Source organism: Notechis scutatus, chromosome 13 (genome assembly GCF_049901735.1).
Source record: "Notechis scutatus isolate UNSWTSFEM ecotype Mainland chromosome 13, rNotScu1.2, whole genome shotgun sequence".
Classification (NCBI taxonomy): Eukaryota; Metazoa; Chordata; class Lepidosauria; order Squamata; family Elapidae; genus Notechis; species Notechis scutatus.
The window spans coordinates 1307343-1327497 of NC_142021.1; the positions used below are offsets into that span (position 1 = coordinate 1307343).

Below are 20155 nucleotides of genomic sequence, written 5' to 3' on the forward strand. Positions count from 1 at the left end.
GATGCAGCTTGGCCCACCCCACGGTTGCACCCTAAGAGGCTAACCGGGGTCCACATCAAGAGGTCTCCAACCTGGGCAACGTTAAGATTTGGTGGGCTTCAACTCCCAGAATTCCCCAGCCAGCCCTGGGGGCTCCCACATCCAGCCCCTGTGGTTTGTACACAGGGTGGTAAGCCTAGTCTAGCCCAGCTGGCTGGGGAATTGTGGGAGTTGCCAAATTTGGAGACTCCTATAATCTAATTTGAGGGGTCTCCAATCTTGGCCGCTTTAAACCTGGAGGACTTTAACTCCCAGAATTCCCCAGCCAGTTTTGCTGGAGGACTTCAAGTCCCAGAATTCTGGCTGGGGAATTCAAAGCTGGTTGGGGAATTCTGGGAGTTGAAGTCCTCCAGGTTTATAGTTGCCAAGGTTGGAGAGACCCCTATACTCTAATAGACCCAGCGTGACTTCGTTGCAGAGACCGTTGTTCTCAAGAAATGTAAATGCTTGTGGCTAAACAGCATGAAATGAAACAACCCTCCCCAGAGAGGAAAAATGCCTCCCCAAAATTTGTTTTTCAAATGAGAAAAAGAGTTTTTCAACATTAATAAAGAATAAAACCTTTTAACTGTGGAAGGAAGGGCCTTTCACGAAGAAAAGAAATTTGAAACGCAGAGAATATAGAAGGAAGCTGGGGGATCATTTAAAGATGTTCGTAGAAAACCTCCACCAGGATAGTAGCAGAGCTTTGAAACAGAGTTGCCGGGTTTACTGAAGGCCTGGGAAGTGTTGCCCAAAAGTGGAATGTTTTGTCATGTGGGGTTTTTGATAAAGTGAGCTTTGCTGAGCCCGCAAAAAAGGGAAGAATCTGGACAGGGAAGAATGGCTGAAAGTGTTTTTAAAAAGAGACATTTTAATTGAAAATTGGGGAGGGGGAGGAACAAGCAAGCAAGAGGCCCCACCTTCACATGACAGGCTAGAAATGGGAGGAGGGTTATTGGGGTGAGAGTTTTCTAAAAGATCCCAGAAGTTGTGAAAGGCCTTGGAGGAGGGACTGACGGATTGCAAGAAAAGTAAATAAATCCCTCAAGTTGGTTTCAGTGGAAGACTGAAGAATATTTAACCAGGCAGATTTTTCTGCAAGCTTCAGTGAGTTTCCCAGGTGTTTTTGGAGCGGACAAGTTATGGTCAGCAAAGCTTGGTCAGCAAAATTTGAGAGGTGGACTCACAAGAGTTGGGAGATGCCTCCTGGCCTTTGGCTCAAAGTCCAAAGTTGGGGAATTCTGGAAGGTGGAGGTGCCAGGTTGGGAAGGCAGCACACGGGATAAGAGACTGTGAAAAACCGTATGTTGTACGATTAGCAATTTGCTTGTGTTTGGCAGAGAATTGTGGCTTATTCAACAAACCATGGTTAAACAAGGAGGCAGCCTCCCCCTTTTAGCGTTGTAGGAGCAGAGTAGATCTGCCTCTCTTCCCAGGTGAATGAAAGGTGGCTAAGTGATGGTTTGTGGGAAGCTAGGATTTCTCCACAGGTTTGGTTTGCCACGAATCTTTCTTTGAAAGTGAAATCCAGGTTTCCCAGAGAGGTGACAGGTGAAACGTTCATTGTTTCATGCCTGGAAAAGTTCCTCCTTTAGAGTTTTGGAGGGGGTTAATCTTGCAGCTTTCCAAGAAAACTTAAGGCCACCTTGAGGTTCTCCTGCCTCAGCGATCTCCCCTCTTTTTCTATGGGGGTTTAGAACCCGAACTGGAGTAGACAACTGGCAACGCTTTATTCTGAGTTAAGCACCCACAAGCCATTGATGTTTGTAATCCATGATTAATGGCTTGGGATGGTTCTTGAACTCAACCCCTTTGGGTTTAGCCAAGAAACAGGTATGTACTTTCCTTCTTGGAGCTGCCTATTTTAAGAGCTGGCTGCTATAAATAGGTAAAACCCTGAATTTCCGAGGCTGAGCTCGGCACTGCTTTCCCTTTTACGCAACGGTTACTATAAATTGTTCGGCAGGATTGCGGATTGTGTAACCTTGCCCTAAGCTGATGCTCCCACCTGTGTCGGTTTAGCCCAACCTGTTCAAGTTCAGGGCGAGGGGAGGAGGGGAGAGCAGGGGCCACTCTAGATGAAGAAAGAGCAAAGTACGTGCCGTTTGTTTGGGGGAAAACACCGAGAGGTTTCTGAATGCTTCAAAATAGACTGCTACCGTTTTGCAATAACCTTCAGCGTTTCAAGAGAGTTCCTTGCCGATTTCGTAAACCATGCGCTCTTCCCCCAGCCCCTGAGGGAAAGCGGGCCTGTTTGTGGCTAGACAATATTTGCGATAAACCCTCTGGGCAGCAAATAGACAAGGAGGCTGTAATTCCTGATCCTGATTCGATTACGATTCCTCTGCATAGCCGTGCAAACCTGTTCTTCCAATCACCCGGAAGCTACTTGTGAACAGGAACACTAGAATAGAATAGAATAGAATAGAATAGAATAGAATAGAATAGAATAGAATAGAATAGAATAGAATAGAAGAATAAGAGTAGAGTAGAGTAGTGAATAGAATAGAATAGAATAGAAGAATAGAAGAATAGAATAGAATGATGAGTAGAATAGAATAGAATAGAATAGAATAAGAGTAGAGTAGAGTAGAGTAGAGTAGAGTAGAGTAGAGTAGAGTAGAATAGAATAGAATAGAGATAGAATAGAATAGAATAGAATAGAGTAGAGTAGAGTAGAGTAGAGTAGAATAGAATAGAATAGAATAGAATAGAATAGAATAGAATAAGAGTAGAGTAGAGTAGAGTAGAGTAGAGTACAGTAGAGTAGAGTAGAGTAGAATAGAATAGAATAGAATAGAATAGAATAGAATAGAATAGAATAGAATAGAATAGAATAGAATAGAATAGATTATTTATTCAAATGTGATTGGACCCACAAGGAATTTGTCTTGGTGCAAATGCTCTCAGTGTACATAAAAGAAAATATACATTCATCAGCCATCAGGTACAACACTTAATGACAGTCATAGGGTACAATAAGAATAAAATAGAATAGAATAGAAATAGAATTCTTTATTGGCCAAGTGTGATTGGACACACAAGGAATTTGTCTTGGTGTAAATACTCTCAGTGTACATAAAAGAAAAGGTGCATTCGTTAAGAAATAAAAACCAGCACTGGCTGGTATTTACTTGACCCCTAGGGGTACCATAAACAGAGCAAGGCATCGGCGCCAGCTAGTTCCCTCCATTGGCACTAGAGCCAAGGGCTTGCACTTTGGGCTAGATTTAGCAAGACCTTGCCCCTCCCAGCGGGTCCTCCTTTTGCAGGAACTTCCCATCGGGGTTCTTCGTGCCATACGCAGGTGCCATCTCAGCCAAGGACAAGGAGGACCGTCCTAGCCGTGGTTTGTACCCACAACAAATGCCAGGAGCGACTGCTCTCCTCCGAGGGCCGCTGCGGTTGGCTAAACTCCGGGTGGGCTTTCCCCTCGTTCGCCCCTCCCGCAGTTTTATCAGCAGCAAAGATTGCGACAGGAACGTCTTATGCAAAGTAAAGCAAACAGGAAACGTGGGGTTTTTTTTCTTTTCTTTTCTTTGCTTCTCCTTTGTCTCTCTTACAAGCCAGCGAAGGTCCCTCTAGCACGGCAGGCGGCCTTCTCTCCCGGGAGGGCTTGGGGGGCTCCTCTCGTTTGGGCTTGAGGTTCCTTGGCAGAAGAGGGACAGGCTTGGCGGGCGGAGGAAGAGAGCTTGGACACGGTAAGAGGCAGAGGAGTCTGCAGGTGCTCTCAGGATCAGGGCTGGCTTCTGCCTGGGGGGGATGCATCCTAATTCTCTTCTTCTTCTTCAAGGTAGCATTTTCACATGGCTTCCGCTAAAAGGGTCCCTTATTTTATTTCTCCTCGCAGTGTCCCGTAGGAGAGGTTGGTTTCTTAACCCCTTTTCCTTTTCTTTTCTTTTTAAAAAGGAGGCACTTAACTCCTGGGCTTTTGTCAGTGCTGTGGGAGCCCTTCTCGGAAACAAATTGAAGCTGCATTGAGTGCTCCTAGTAGGAAAAATGATTCAAGGGTAGACTAGTTCATTAGGGAAGTGGGAAATTTCCTGATGATGATTTGTTAAAATTGTATGTTATCTGACTGTCAGTGACTCTGGCAGGTTTGTTTGAGTAGTGCCTGGGCTGTTGGGAGGTGCCTTACATTGAGTAGGGATCTGGACTCAGTAACCTAAATCAGGGGTCCCCAAACTTGGCAACTTTAAAGACTTGTGGGCTTCAACTCCCAGGATTCTCCAGTCAGCAGAGCTTGCTCTCTTGTAATCCCTTCCTCTGCAATCTCTCTCCACTTTAGGAGATTAAGAGAAAAAAGAAACAGACACGGCTGGCTGGGGAATTCTGGGAGTTGATGCCCACCAGTCTTAAAGTGGCCACTTTCGGACACCCTTGAAAGAACAATCACTTTAGCTGCGTGATTCCATTCTTGTCTCTCTCTCTCTCTCTCTTTTTACCTGTCCATGAATGTACCCCTAGGAAGGTGAGCCTTGACTAACCAGGATCTGTTTCTGCAGCTGTTCTCCGGGGGGTGATGTACTTTTGAGTGACCACCATGTCGATGTATCTGAAACACTTCACGGTGGTGGGAGATGACACTTCCCAGTGGAACAACGACTACAAGAAATGGGAGGAAGAAGAGGAAGGAGAAGGGAAGGCACCAGAGGTTGCGGTTAAAGTCGAATCGGCGGCCCGGCGGCCAACTTTTAGAGATATTATGAAAAGGCTGTTCCAATCCCACAAGTTCCAGGTATGGATGGGGGAATCTTCAGGTGTCTGTCACCAGGGGCTCTCTTGTCTGAGTTCGGTGTCACACAAGCACAGGACGATACTGATCATCTTGGGTGCCACCTTGTTGCTGGGTTGACACGCTGGGGTGTTCCACTCGGCCTTAATCATTTGATTGGATTTGCACTGTAAGTCACGGACAGTCGTATCCAAATCCCAGGTATGGTTTATGCCACGTTTGACCAAAACCAAAGAAATCCCTTTGTCTGCTATAACTAGCAGTGAGGCTAGCCAATCCTGGTTTATTCAGCAAACCGTGTAAGTAAATCAAGGCATTCCATGGTTCTGTGCACATTTTCAAGCAGGTTTATCGTGGGGTTCTTGCTGTTCTCTGAGCTTGGTGGTTTTCATGTAGATGTTTAATTGCCAAACTAGGTAACACCATCAGTGCTAGTAAGGGAGTGGGGTTTGGTCTCATGTACTAGTGGCTTGCCCTATCAGTTTTGGTGGGAATGAATTTGCTGGTCCCTTGATTGGGCTATTATTTATTGTTAGCTTATTTGAGTTGGGTTACCGGTCCTGGTTTTCCAGTCAGGAGGCCAAGACTTTAGTCAGTGTTTCTCAACCTGGGCCACTTTTAAGATGTGGGCACTTCATGCTGGCTGAGGAATTCTGGGAGTTGAAGTCCACACATCTGAAAGTGGCCCAGGTTGAGGAACGCTGCAAGTTTTCGCTATCACTGTTCATTTTTTTCCATCATTGTTTTGGGAAAAGGTTAGAGAAATGCTAAATTGGGATGGTCCCAATTGTTCTCCCTTTCCCCTGCACACATTTGTGTGTTTGGGCTTCAGTTATACATGAGGGAACCGACCTCAACGTTTGCTGATGGACTTCCAAACACATTCTGTCGTTTTTACCTGGATGCTTTCCCTTTTCATCCCAGATCGTGGTGGTTTGCCTGGTGATCTTGGATGCCGTGTTGGTGCTGGGGGAGCTGCTTCTGGATCTGAAGATCATTCACCCTGACAAAGAGGAGGTCGCCCCGAGGGTGAGAAAAATGGGTGAAGAGAGGAGCATCTCTGGGCAGGAGGTGCCTTGTGATCATCCAGAAGGCTGTGGTGGGAGTCATAGCCAGGGTCTCTGTTTTTGAAAAAGCAAGGAGAACTTGTAGCTTGTAGAACTGCAGACCAAGATTTAATGGTGAAAAAAACTGGGGGGGAAAAACCCTGAAATCTTATACAGGGAGTCTCAACTTATAACTGCTTGTTTAGTGGTTACAAGGGAACTGAAAATAGTGACTGTTTTTCACCCTTACAACTGTTGCAGCATCCCAGGGGTCATGGGATCCAAAATTGGGGGGCTTGGCAACTGGCATGTACTTAGAACAGCTGCAGGCTCCCAAGGTCACGTGATCATCCTGTGGGACCTTCCTAGCTGGCCTCCGACAAGAAAAGCTGACAACGGCAGTGGTTCTTTTAACTGGGTCAAAAAAAAGAGGTCCCAACTCACTTCACTGTTGGGCTCCATTGCAGTTGTAAGTCAAGGGCTGCCTGAATAATGCATTGCATCTTCCTGCCCAAGGCTGCTAATAATAATGATTTTTAAAAAGGCGAAGAGCCGTTTTGTGTCTTGCGCCATCCCCAAACTCCCCCGTTGTAATCCTGGGCGGCTTTTGTCACCTCCCTTCTGTGTCCCCCCAGGTCCTTCACTACCTGAGCCTTTCCATCCTCTCCCTCTTCCTGGTGGAAGTCAGCTTCAAGCTCTTCGCCTACCGCCTGGAGTTCTTCCACCACAAGTTTGAGGTCTTGGACGCCCTGGTGGTCGTCGTCTCCTTCATCCTGGACATTGTGGTCCTCTTCAAGGAACATCAGTTTGAAGCGCTCGGCCTGCTGATCCTGCTCAGGCTGTGGCGGGTGGCCAGGATCATCAACGGTACGGCTGGAAAGCGGGGCGGTTTCGAAGAGCCATATTGGGAACTAAACTCCAGGATGGCGTCCAATTTAATCCAAGAATGATGGAGACCCTCGAGTGGGAGTTTCCTCCTCCTTTAGAACGTTTGGGGTTGGCTAAACTCTTGGCTCCCTGACCTAAAGACCGAGACTTTCGGCTGGTTCTTCTTGAACAACTTGACCTTGAGTGTTTCCATCCTGTTTTTCTGAATAGAATAGAATAGAATAGAATAGAATAGAATAGAATAGAATAGAGAAGAGAAAGAGAAAGAGAACATAGAGAAGAGAAAATAGAATAGGGAATGGAGAATGAAGAATAGAGAATACAGAATAGAGAATAGAGAAGAAAATAGAGAGAAGAGAGAAGAGAAGAGAAGAAAAAAGGAGAATAGAATAGAATATAGAATAGAATATAGAATAGAATAGAACAGAATAGTAATAGGATAGAATAAGAGCAGGATAGAATAGAATAGGAATAGGAATAGGATAGAATAAGAGCAGAATAGAATAGAATAGAATAGCTTTTATTGGCCAAGTGTGATTAGACACACAAGGAATTTGTCTTGGTGTAAATAATCTCAGATACAACCGTCAAGAGTCAAGAATCATCACGTCCAACGCATAATGATAGTCCCGGGGCACAATAAGCCATCAAATCATACTTGGAAACAGTCCATATAAATCGTAAGGATACAAGGGACACAGTTCCAGTCCTACAGTCACAAGGGGGAGGGGAGGGGCTTCGGTTTGCTGCCTTCTTCTCTCCTGTCTATCAAGACTGTCGTTACTCCCACGTTGACAAAGCCCGTTGGTTCCGTGGGTGGGCTTTCAGAGGCCTGATCCTACGGGAGACCCCCGAGTAAGAGAATAACAAGAGTTGGAAGGGACCTTGGAGGTCTTCTAGTCCAACCCCTGCTCAGGCAGCAAAGCCTAGACCAGGCCAGGCAAATGGCTGTCCAATCTTTTCTTGAAAATCTCCAGTGTTGGAACACCTACGACCTCATTCTCGGTGCCAGGAAATCTCTCCCTGGCTCCAGGTTGCTCCTCTCCTTGATCAGTTTCCCTCTTTTTGAGGACTGAGTTCGCCTCCAGGTTTGTCCGTGTTTATACAATCCCAGCCCTCCGTCCCCTTTTCTGTCATGGCTTCCGAAGCAGGGTGTTTGCTGTAAATATGTTGCCCTGCTCATGTTCAAGTGGCCCTCGGGCCTGGCCAATAAAAGTTTTTGTAAACTGTCCCGTCCTTCAATTCCATCTGCAGGAATAATCTTATCCATGAAGACTCGCTCAGAACAGCAGATCTCCAAGCTGAAGCAAGCCAACTTGCAGCTGAGTGTCAAAGTCCAGCAGCTGGAAAGCAGCTGTGCAGAGAAGGTGAGTTTTTAATGCCTTCCAGAGGATGGCCCTGGACCCAGCAGAAACGAGGAGATTTCTAGGGCACTTGCCATTAAATGTATTCCAATGTAATGGCACAGCTTTGACTTTGCTCTTACAAGAGCCCAGAACTCTTTGGTTTTTTTGTCCCCCCATGAAATATAAAATGTAGCCAGGAACAAATGAAAGGAAAAGAATCCATAGGAATAGCTGAGAAAATTCAGCTGTGATTATTTTTATTCAATACTGAAGAGGTAATTGGTCATAGGTTTCCCTCAGAGCTTTAAAATTCCACTTTCTTTCTTTTGTTTGCAACGTTCCCCATTCCCCCATCACCAAAATGGAAAAGGGCTGTTGATCAAAACATGCATCCAGGCCTGAGGGACCCAGGAAATCACCTCATTTCTTGTTCTTCAACAGGAAACAGAAATTGAAAGGCTGAACAGTCTCTTGAAGCAACATGGGCTCCTCAGCCAGTCCAAATAAGAGGCCTGACCTGGATCTGAAATCTCTTCCTTGGCCCTGAGAAGCTACTCTCTGTTTACAGGGTGACCTTGTAAATATATCCTTTGGCACATTTATTTATCAGCACGGGCTGCTTTCCTCCGAAGCTGATGCCCTTCAGATAGAGTGGACGCTGCCTCCTGCCATCCTCCCCATCGTGCGCGGAGGCGGGGCTGGTTGGAGGGCACCCAACTGGGACTCGGCTGGCCTAGATCTCTTCTGGAGACCCGGCGTGGTAGGACAGCCCCAGCACTATCAAATGAGCTATGCCGTCCTTTCTTGTACAGCTCACTATTGAGCTTAGTGGAAATAATGTAATAAATTCAAATCCATCGTTGGAAGTGGCTTCCGGTAGTTCTCAAAAGCGACCCTCGTGAGAGGCGGAAGAGGTTTCTTAAGGGCAGGCTCCTTCTCCAACGTCCCGGTTTCAGAATTTTAATCCTTTCTTTTTCTGATGCCCTTTGAGCATCTGCCATCTGAGCATCTGCCATTAAGGACTGCATCTTAAGTTCCTGAAGACCCCCGTTACACTTGACTCGGGACATAGCAAGCCAAGTTCTCCAATCTGGGGCCTGCTGAATGCATGGACTTCCCTTCCCAGCCTTCCCCATCCGCAGTAGCACCTGGCAGGATCGGTGCCTCGGTGGTCCGTACTCGGCCCTTATGAACAGGCAGCAGCAGAAGGAAGATGATCGTCAAGCATGGATCTGAAGAAAGGCTCCCACTTGAAAGGAACAAAACAAAGCCGGCATCTTCGGATTCTGCAGGTGGCTTTAAACAAAAGGGAAGAAAAAATCAAAGGGCAGGTGGGCCTCAATGGTGGGCCAAGCTTTGTATCCTGGCTGTGCAGGGACAGAGATATCCACAAACGAGACAGAGCTGAGTATCTGGACGATGGTTTCACTTCCTGAATTGACCTATAAGAGCGAGCGAGAGAGAGAGAGAGAGTGTGAGTCAGATCATTCCCCCACCCCGCCCCAAATGGGATCTAGACCAGAGTTTCTCAACCTCTGCAAGATGTGTGGAGTTCAATGCCCAGAATTCCCCAGCCAGCATAGCTGCAAGATGCCAAGGTTACCCTTTCAGAAGAGAATGCCAGTTTTATTAGGCAGATGTCTTAACAGCCACCCACCATCCCTTGCGATCACGGAATGAGTGTGCTAAAGTTAAAAATAAGCTGCCAGTGTTCTTCCCCCCCCCCCCCAACTTCCCAGAAGATCACCACCCACCTTGGGTAAGGCAGCAGTGGTTATGATCACTGTGAGGCTCTCGATTTTAGCCTGGGGGTTAACCAAGGAGCCGTATTTAGTCCACTTCACTTCCACTTCCAAGGACACGGGGATTTCACAGATGGCCTGAAAAAGAGTCAGAAGTCTTGTTGGTCACAAGGCCTGCTTTGCATGAGGGGGTGGCCCCCAACTCCAGCTAAGCATCACCTACTGCACTTTGTCCTGTCAACGGGGCTTGGAGCGTTTGAGTCAGCGGATAAGAATGAAAGCGGCACCCTAAAGTCCTTGGGGACATCAGTAAATTCCCCATCATCTTTATGTGTTGTGTTTCGAGGTTGCTGTTCTTGTTTTTTTTAAAATAACTTTGCCTACATAGGATATATGTTGTTACGTAGCCTATTTGCATGCCCCCCCCACAAATAGTCTTGGGGTACTGTTTCTTTTCCAGGACGGTTCTTGAGGGAGGAAGGAAACATCCAGTGAGATGTTAGCCTGACTTCTTACCGGTTTGGTGGCATTGTAAGAGATTTCGACCCAGTCCAGTCTGTTCTGAGGCAAGGAATCTCCAAAAGAGGCCACGTAGTCTGGAAAATTTTGGCCCTTCAACACCCTTAGGATCTCTGGAGCCAGAAGTGTACATTCGGCACTCTCGGTAATTCTTCAAGGAAAGAAAATCGTTGTCAAGCATCCCAGCGGCCTGATAAATTTATGCAATATGCCTGGGAAAAAGTGAAGTGAAACTAGGCTTGTGTTCTTTTGAAAGGTGGGGTGAGATTACCCATAACTCAGAAGCAAGCAGGGGAAAGACCACGAGGGCTCTTCCCCAAGGTGGTGGCTTCCAGGTGTGGGCCGAGAAGCCCCTCTCCTCACCCCTCCACAAAAGCCCCCCTAGCAATTCCTGAGGCCTTCGGGACCAGAAAAAGCGGCTACCACGTTGGACAGAGTAGTTGTTGCAATGATCCACCTTCCCAGCATCCAAGTGAGGAGGGGAGACGACATGTCAGAACCGCAGCCGTCTTATTCCTTACCGCACTTTGCATCCGGACACCATATTGTACCCAAACAAGACTGGGGTTCGGCTCCCTTCTGCCTGGAAACAATCCTGGCTTGTGGTGCTTTTCATCATGGTCAGCTGGCTTCCTTCATTCAAACTCTGAATGACTCCAGAGGTGAAGGCAGCGAGTGAAGGAAAAACAAAAGTTTTGGTGCAGCAGCCGGGCTTATGGGTGGTTTCTTTAATCCTGGAATACTAAATTAGCCTCAATTAGTTGGATTTGCACAATATATACACATCACGAGTTGTGGCTCGCAAACATGAGGGCAGAACTAGTACAAGAAGCAGCAGAACTGGTTCAAAGCACTGCCCAGCTCCACAATACCAGCTACAGGTAGTCCTTGACTTACAAAGATTCGTTTAGTGACAGTTCAAAGTTACAATGGCCCTGAAAAAAGGGACTGATGATCATTTTCCCCTGCTTATGGACAAAAAAGGATATCCAGTTGATCTAAATCCAGCTCTTATTGGTAACCCAACGAGATAACCTGGGCTTCCGCTGAAAGGAACAGGCCGAGTAGCTTGCTGTTAAAAAAAGTTTAAAAAAACAACAATGTAAATGTTGCAAATGACTGATTTTGCTTTGAATACCAGGCCACAAATCTCTTAGCATTGTAGGGACTGCTTTATTAAATAGCTATTTTTATTATTACAATGATCAGCAATGAGAAATAGTGACTCAAACCAAATCACAGCTGAAATTCAAATATAAATCTTGAATGCTTCCCCCTTCCTTTTGAGAAATACCTGTCTTCCAGTGTGAAGTCTCCAGTGCTCTGGGGGAGATTCAATATTAAAAAATATATATTCACATAACTTAGGCGTTACCTGTATGAAACGGATGGCAAACACCTGCTGCAGAAAAACGGCACTGCTATGAACTGTCCCCAGAACCAGCGAGACGGTTGCCTCCACGATTTCACCTGCCTCGGTAAAGGTTAGGAGGTAACTGGCCTGAAAAGCAAGGGTGATTTACTTTGTTTGACTCAGGTGCTGCCCGGCTCCAAATTTACTCGGGGTGGCTCGCAACATCTGGCTTTTATAGGGCTTTCATATTCCTATCATCAGAATAAAATCCTGAAACAAGATGGCGAATCCGGTCAGTAAGACGAAAAGGCTCTGGCCACCCCAGCCCAGAGCCTGGGAGAAAAGCCAGGGCTTCAGAGCTTCCCGGGATGGAAGCCGGCCAAGTCTCCGAAAGGGCCACATTCCAGGTGCCCTAATCAAGCTGAACAAAAATGCCCTTTCTTTCTCTCCTGTTTTAGCATTTTAGTTCAACAAAGGCAGCAAAGTAGAGGCCTCCATAAATCTAGGTAGGCTTTCTGCTAGGCTCAACCAACCCGGGATGATTCATAAACCGTCCATGGTTAACATAAACCATGCATGTCCGACCCACAGCCCATGGGTAGGGCGCAGCCCTGGACAGCTAGTAATGCGGCCCCACAAGATCGTAAACTTTTAACATTACGTGATTTATATGCGTTAATTTTACATGCGATATGTGTCTCTTCACTCAAGGCAGTCCAAGCAAGCCAAAAGGTTGGACCTGCCTGACATAAATCTTGGTTTAGCACAGAGCTTTAACCGAGGTAGTGAAGACACTGTGAAACATTCCGCGTTTTCTCTGGGATTAAGTGCAAAAGTTTGTCGTCCCTGCATGAAATGGTGAGAGCTGCCTACCTCAAGAACGACGTTGCTGCACGACTGATTATTTAATGCAGGGAGCAACACAACATCTGCGTTGGCCAGGCGAGTGCGCAGCCCCTCTGGCGTCTGAATTGTGATGGACTGGATGGTGAGGTTAACCTGAAAAGATTCATAAGCAACAACCACTTGATCCAAGTTTATTTTGTACACAGGCAGGCTTCAGACATTACGGCTGGGGGTTTAGGCCTAGGGTGTGGTTTGTTCAAACGATGATTAAACCGTTGAGTTAGCAAAATATATGACTTGAACCACATAACACACTAGTGACAAGGAAGTCCCAGGAAAGAGCAAGGAAAGTTATCTGGAAAAGAATATATTCTCCCTTATTCTCTGTGTAATTGACAGGTGTTCAAGGAAAAATTGACATACCCCTTTAAAAAACTTCCTCTGTTGGGAAAAGTTTTCCATTCTGGAATGGGTGAAATGTTTTAAAGTAAAATTTTACTAATTATGCACGGTAAGAAAAACCTTAATACTTTCGTACAGAGAGGCGATTAGTTTCCATTTTTCCCCAGGAAGCCAAGACAGCAGAGAAACACCAGCTGCCTCTTTTCTCCTTCGCCCTGACCAGATTCATCTTTTGGGCCGCGCTGCCTCCTTCCAAGGAGATCAAGTTTGCTTTGCAACAGTTTTAAAATTCACCACCAAAATAGAGATGTCAACTCGGAAAATCTACCTAGCGATAACCGCCCCATTATTCCTTAATTATAGTGGGAGAGTTGCCATTAAGTATCATTAAGTACAATCTGCCTACAGATGCATTATAAAGGGCTCAAAGTGGGAATTAAAATTAAACTTACTGTTTGGCTCGAATTGGGTACCTAATGGGAATAATAATAAAAGAAGAAGAAGTCACATTTCAGGTGAAGCCAAGTATTGTACAAATGAGACAAGCGGGTGGGCCGTGTCCTAACCTCCGGGCATTTGTGCCAAAAAAACTCTTTTTCTCTTGGAATGAAAAATAAGCCAGCAGTTCTGACTTCACGCCCCACCCTTCCAGTTGTGTTTTGTGCGTTCGAGAAGGCTCCCAAAATAAGCGCTTACCGCCAAAATGCTAAAATTGGTGTAAAACAGCATGCTGAGTTCAGGAAGGGTGCTGCATTCATCCATCTTGATTGCTGTGTTGCATTTTTCAGCCTGGGTCATTAAGAAGCCTGGAGAAAGCAGCAAAGAACAGGATTCAGAGGGAAATCTTGTGTTTGGTGGAGATTAGATCCCTTTCGGGGATTAAATCCAAAGCCCCAGAATGCCTGGTTTAGACTGGACTCCATTGTAACAAACTGCCTTCTCTAGAGAAAACATACTCTTCATTTCTGTAATGAATGTGCCTATGCCTCCCCCTTATTGACTTAGAAACTATTCTACTTTGGGGCTCCAAGGGCACCAAAGGAAGTTCAGATTAATTCAGATTAGAAATTTATGATAAAAGAAGCCTCATCTAGGATTGTCTCATCCGAACGTCCCACCTCCATATCAGGCTGCAGCTCCATGTAGCCGAGGATGATGCTTGTGGAAAGGGTACTCTAACTGGGTGCCAACTGCTGCTGCCCAGGGATGAAATGGAGGCCTCTTTTATCAATCCTAGGATCTTCTATCCTGCCTCCAGCTCAGGAATTTTAAGGCCCTACCTCATGTTTGTATTTCATCCACATCCACTAAATTTGGGCCCCTGTTTCAAAGATGCCACAGCCCTGGGCCTGGAACTCTTTAGAAACACAAATCCTTCAAACCAAAAGAGGAGAAATTGCGAAGCCAGACAAGGTGGCTTTAGCAGAGCCATCTGGTTGAGTTTCTTTCAGGAAGGTGTGAGATGGCGCTGATGGGAGACCCCCCAGTCTAGAAAATCAGAGCAAAACGTGACATTTTACCCAGAGTGTCCGTCCCCCTAACACCAACCCAGAAGTAGCTCTCTGACCTGCAGGGTTGTCGTGAGCGCAGCGGGAAAGAAGTGGAGCAGGCAGCCTCAGAAAGCCGTTGGTTGTTTGAATGAGATCCTTAAACTGTTAAGGGAAAGGAGAAGAAACTTCGTTTCCCACCGGGAAGAAGAGCCACGGCCACCGTTCATCCCTGGGAAGCTTTTGCTCGGCCTTCTCCAATCCTGGGTTATCAGGCTGTGGGAAACGGCTTAGACAAACGTGGGAGGCCCCCGCATTTGTCTCCCGGACAAAACCTGACGTGGCTTCAAGAGTTGGGATGGGCCAAGAGGGGCTCTTTACTTTGTATCTGCGGGTGTCGTTTGCGCCAGCCTCCCGCGGGGTCTCTGACTCTGCTTCCAGCACGAGATCCTTTCCAGTCGCAAAGCTGCTGCCCCTGTCAAATTCTTGAAGGAGCCTATCGAAATTCTGCAGAGTGGGTATTTCTGGAGCTTGGAAGGAGAGGCCAGCTTTGTCTGCAAAAAGAAAAGAAGTTTGAGGAGTTTAGTACATCACATTGCAACGGGGGCAGCGTTTCAGCATTTCCCTGCATGTCCTGAGCACTGCAATCATAGGGGGGAAAAAACCCTTGCTACTTGTTGTTCAACATCTTAATTGCTACCCATTGCTACCCTTCTCTCTTCAAAAATGAAAGGAAATACACTGGAACAATAAAGCTTCACCTTTTGGCTTAGCTCTTCAGGGTGGGGGCAAACTATACAGGATTTGTACTGATGTTGCAAGTCTTGGACATAATCACAAAAAAAACACCCCGTTTTATTTGAATTAAACATTTCATATGCTCTCCAAACTTGGCTGGCTGAGGAATTCTGGGAGGTGAAGTCCACAAGTTGTAAAGTTGCCAAATTTGGGGAGCCTGGTCTAGATGGCTACCCACCTCTACAAGTGACTGTGTTTTTTCAAACCCCGTTGAAACCCCTTCAAGTACTATCGTATCCCATCAGTTTGCTTATCCTCCGAGAGTGACATATTCACCGAGGCTTCGGTTTGTTCTACTTACAGTTGGAGGTCTGAAGGCAGAACACAGAGGGGTTCACTTTTTCGACTAGCCGAAACATCCTTTCTGGAGGCTGAACTGATTGATCTATGGAATAGAGGGCTTCTGGTTGTCTGCAGAAATGCCCGTCACCTCTAGAGAAAAGAGAAGCTTGTCAACGTTTTAACCTGTTTTACATACAGGAATGCCTCTTTTCCTCCATGGACGGGGGAAAAAACCCATTTGGAAAAAAACGGTTGTCGAAACAAGGCAGATAAATGATTTTAAAAACCCTCTGAAATCAAACCACATCAATAGCACAAATGGATTTGAAAAATACTTTAGACAATGTAAAAACAAGGGGTCAAATGTTAAGCCGTGCCTTCCAAAAACCAACACACGCCATCAACCTATGCCTTTCTATTGATAAGGTGGGCACTTCATTTCATAGGTAAAAATTCATCTAGTAGTCAGCTTTAGTTCTGACATATCTAACAGTTCTCAAAATATTGAGTGTAGGTGGCAATTGGCACAGGGGGGGCAAATAAAAGCTGGGATTAATCCCTAGGGTGGCACAATTCTTATTCCAAAGAGCTGTGGACAATTTTCTGCAAGGAGACACACTGAGGTGTTGTGAGGGAAAAGAAAGCAATTGCATAAATGAATCTGGTGGTTTTGAACAGATCTGTGAAGAAGAGATGGCTCTGTGGAAAAAGGCTGCAAAATCTGTGTTGGGAGGCTGCACCAGGAAACTCGCTGGCATATTGATATTTAAATAGGACATCGCTAATCCACAAAGGTTTAATTTGGTTGTCAAATTCACAATGCATAAGAACAGCAGAGGAGAAAGAAGCTGTGGAAAGGAAGAGTGGGGAGGCTGCCAAAAAGGAAATGGCATACAAAACAAGTAACAATCAAGCAGGATGCAGATTGCAATGGGTTATTAATAGTACACCCAGTGTTCAAAAATGCACCCCTAAAAATATCTCGGTAGCCACACAGGTATTGTTCCAATATGGAGAAGTAGACAAATACTCTACCTCTGCTGTTTTTGAATCCAGACACGTTAAAGTGGGCACAGAAATACAAGCAAGTGGCAATTCTGTTATGTAAAGTGCTAATGCGGAATTTAGCAAATGCAAAACGTTTCATCTCATGTTTTGCATTTTTGACTCGATTTAATTTAAATAGCATTCAAATGATCTATTCAAATGATCGAATTCCGCTCTATACCTAACTGCAAAAAAAAAAACCTCTCTGCAAGTAAGCCTCCCAGGTTACGAAGAGCTTTCTCCCCAGTGTGCTGGTTTTTCACTTCACAGGCACCACGCCTCGGTAAACCTTTTAATGAAACATCCCTGGCCTCTGTATTCTGCATCGAGACTATTTATGAGAAGACTGTGCCATTTCAAAAGCTGCATATCTGAACCAGGTCCTATTTTCATTCTATGAATATAATTTTTCTTTCTTTTTTAATCTCAAGAGGCATTGCCCCAGGGACTGCATCCTCAATTTGCTATTCTGATGTGGCAAGTTCAAACAGAGTGCATTAGAGATCTTTGTGGAAACGTCTAAATGCACACCTGCGTCACTCTAGAACGTACACACTTACGTGATAACGGGAACCGAACAAGCAGTAAAGACGCTAAAATCTGCAGCTGTGCAAACAGGATCGCAACAACAGTTTACGTCACATTGATTCTCCAGCAGGTCACAGACGCAGAGCTCGGTCACTGAAAAACAGATTTGACAAGAATGGTAGTGAATAGTTAAGTAATAACAACCTTGAATGCAATTTCAAAACATCTGGAGCATCCCTTGCACACAGTTGGCATTGACAAACCTCACATCAATCAATTGCAAAACGTAGATTGATTCAGAACAGCTGACAATCTGCTATGATATCTTAGATATCATCAAAAAACATATGCCTATCCCAGGTCCTCAAGAGGAGTTGATAGGTGGGTTAAAAATGCGGAATTCAGAATGAACATCTGGCTGACTGTGCAATGAACCATAGTTTATGAAATATGCATGGCCCCCTACCCACTTCCAGAAACACTAAAAATCATTTTGCATGAACTATTTCAACTCAGAGCAACTGAACCCCCCAAAAAATCAGATGAAGGTTTCTTTTCTTATAGCCATGTATACATCTGGGATTCACCAAGGAGAAAAACCATGGAAATAGGGCCGTAGATGTCGATGACTTACAACTAAGTTTTTTTTTCTTTTTAAGAAAAAATATATGATTGTACTTCCACTGTTTTTGTTTTTATTCCTTTGCTATTGTTATCTTTACCCTTTTTTATCATTTTTCCGTTTTATTGTTATAAGCCGCCTAGTGTAGCCCCATGGCAAGATAGGCGGCAAATAAATTTTAAAAAAAATAGAATAAATAAAACTCCCAGATCCCTTAGGGCTTGCTTCCTATGGCCTAGGATGCTGGGAACTGTAGTCCCGCCTGGCACAGCTAGGAAGGGACAGCCAGGGACCCCCTCTCCTCCCGTCAGCTTCTTTCGCCTTTCTGCTGGAAGCGCCCCGGCATGACTGCTCCTGTCCATGGAGGCTCCATCGGTGCGACAGGAGACCCACCCTTGGTGACGGGCGCCGGCCACGGGCCGACATGAAACGGCGTTTGGGGAGACGTGAGACGCGGGCTGGATGCCTCGACGGGGCCTGCCGTCGACATCGCCTGGCTGAGGGGCGAAAGAGGAGGGGGCTCTGTTGTCGACCCCGCCGCGGTGGATCCGCCCGCACTGGTGGCCGGCTTCGAAGAGGCTTCGCTCGTCGGCCCGGCCGTGGACGGGGAAACGCCGGGTAGCAGCAAGAGGAAGAGAACGGACCGCCTCAGAAGAAGTGGCGGCGCCGGCCCGCCTGGTCGCCTCATCCCGCCTGCTAGGCCGCAACGGCCTAGGCCTCAGTTGGACGCCCGGGGCTGGTAACCATGGAGACGCGCAAGGTACGCAGGGAGCCTTAGGAGGCGATGGGGGAATCAACTGCGCTCGAAGCATGTCGGGAAGGCGTTGCCAGGGAACGGCTTAACGTTGTAATCCACACTCCTGTGGCATTTTTTTTTCCTCGTTAGGAATTCTGGGACTTGTAGTCTCACCAGGTTTTGCTCCACTTCCCACAGGATCCCAGAAATTCTGGTTTATATTGTTCAAGTGATGATAACAACTTTACTGGGGTATCAGTTTTGCCAGCTAGGCTTCCTGTTATTTAGTCTGGGGGACCTGATGGGGCTGTGAGAGGCTTCAACAAGAATGGAGATGTTACAGGCAGAGATAATGGTTAAAAAACAGTTAACGGCTCACTCATAAGGCTAAATTGGGATGTCCAAGATTGGACACCCCAAAATTAAGATCTGTGCACTACAACTCCACGAATTCTACCGGCCACATGAGACTTAAAGTTATGATACTTATAGAGGAGAATATTTGTAAATCAGGGTTAAAATGAATTAATGCACTGATGATGTTGCCTAGTTTGGTAATGAAACATCTGCAATAACCAAGTTCAGAGGGTACCAAGGACCTCACAGTTCTCCTCCACTTCCTCCCTGCAAACCCTATTCTTTTAGCATTGATGATGTTACCCAGTTCGGTAATGAAATGTCTGCAAGAAAGCAACCAAACTCAGAGCAGTCAGGACCCCTTAAAAATGTGTTTTGATTTTTGAAAAATTTAATCAGCATCTGAGTAGCTGGATTTGAAGGGCCCTTGCTTTCTCTAAATAACTCCTAACGAAGTTCAGAAAATTGCTAAAAACATGGCTATTCTTCCAAGTCTTGGGATACAGCAGAGTTGAGTTGTCTTTGGTCATGGATTGTTTTGGCTGGATGTCCAACTTTCATGATTGTTCTTGCTTTTAAAACTGTGCAAGCCATCCAGAATCTTGTGCAGCTTGGGGCTTCTACATTGTAAAATTGAATTAAATGTTCATCTGGTTATTAAATGAAAATTTCCCTTTGTCTATCAAGTCCCTGAGAGGGAATGTTTTATGTTCCTGTGTAGCTTCACCATTTGAACTGCAGAGGGAGTACGGTACCAGAAGGTATTTTGACAGTCCTAAGAAAGCTAGAAAAATACCAGCTGCATAGGACAAAACTAAGAAACTTTAAAAAAAAAGTTTCAGCATTTGTGCAAATGTCAAATTTTCCACCGCTGTCACGTTTTGCCACCAGTGTGAGCTGGTGACTCATTTCTTACCCAAGTAAGAACTGATTAGAATTAGAATTAGAAGAACTTTCTTGTCATTGTACAAATACAACGAAACTGTGGATGCACCCCAGCAACTGTTCGCAATACAATAAAACCAAAGCACTTAATAATGAACCCCAAACTTCTCATTTAAAAACAAAACATTTTTTGACCCCACATCCATCTTTGGTATTATTTAAGGAACAATTTTTGCACATTTTACAGAAGTACACTTAACTGTGTTTGGTCAAGTTTGAGACACACATATACACACCCGATGTGCGCTGTTTGCCTGTCATGAGCCTAATGACTAACAAGCTCAGTATGTGGTTATGTAAGTCAGCCTCAGACTTTCCAAAATCTCACAAAATGAGCGTGAAGCAACTGATATGCAACTCATGTTATTAGGAATAGCAGATCCCCGTGGAGCAGACTGTTCTTAGTCAAAAATCTTCCATTCTTAATTCAGCCAAATATCTTCACTGCTAGTAT

General features: G+C 45.5%; 2 protein-coding genes across 2 annotated transcripts; one reads left to right on the plus strand and one right to left on the minus strand.

Moving 5' to 3' along the window:
• Positions 1 to 4564: 4564 nt before the first annotated feature.
• On the plus strand, positions 4565 to 8898 carry HVCN1 (hydrogen voltage gated channel 1). Its single transcript, XM_026686808.2, has 5 exons — positions 4565 to 4759; positions 5681 to 5785; positions 6438 to 6669; positions 7945 to 8057; positions 8478 to 8898. The coding sequence occupies exons 1-5, from the start codon at positions 4565 to 4567 to the stop codon at positions 8541 to 8543; spliced, it is 711 nt and encodes a 236-aa protein (XP_026542593.1). The 3' UTR covers positions 8544 to 8898.
• TCTN1 (tectonic family member 1) lies at positions 7197 to 18461 on the minus strand. Its single transcript, XM_026686801.2, has 14 exons — positions 18057 to 18461; positions 17074 to 17194; positions 15486 to 15616; positions 14768 to 14940; positions 14467 to 14551; positions 13596 to 13705; positions 13352 to 13372; positions 12525 to 12650; positions 11673 to 11798; positions 11287 to 11369; positions 10819 to 10959; positions 10295 to 10448; positions 9791 to 9916; positions 7197 to 9478 (listed from the first exon to the last, which is right to left on the minus strand). The coding sequence occupies exons 1-14, from the start codon at positions 18349 to 18351 to the stop codon at positions 9335 to 9337; spliced, it is 1836 nt and encodes a 611-aa protein (XP_026542586.2). The 5' UTR covers positions 18352 to 18461; the 3' UTR covers positions 7197 to 9334.
• Positions 18462 to 20155: the final 1694 nt, after the last annotated feature.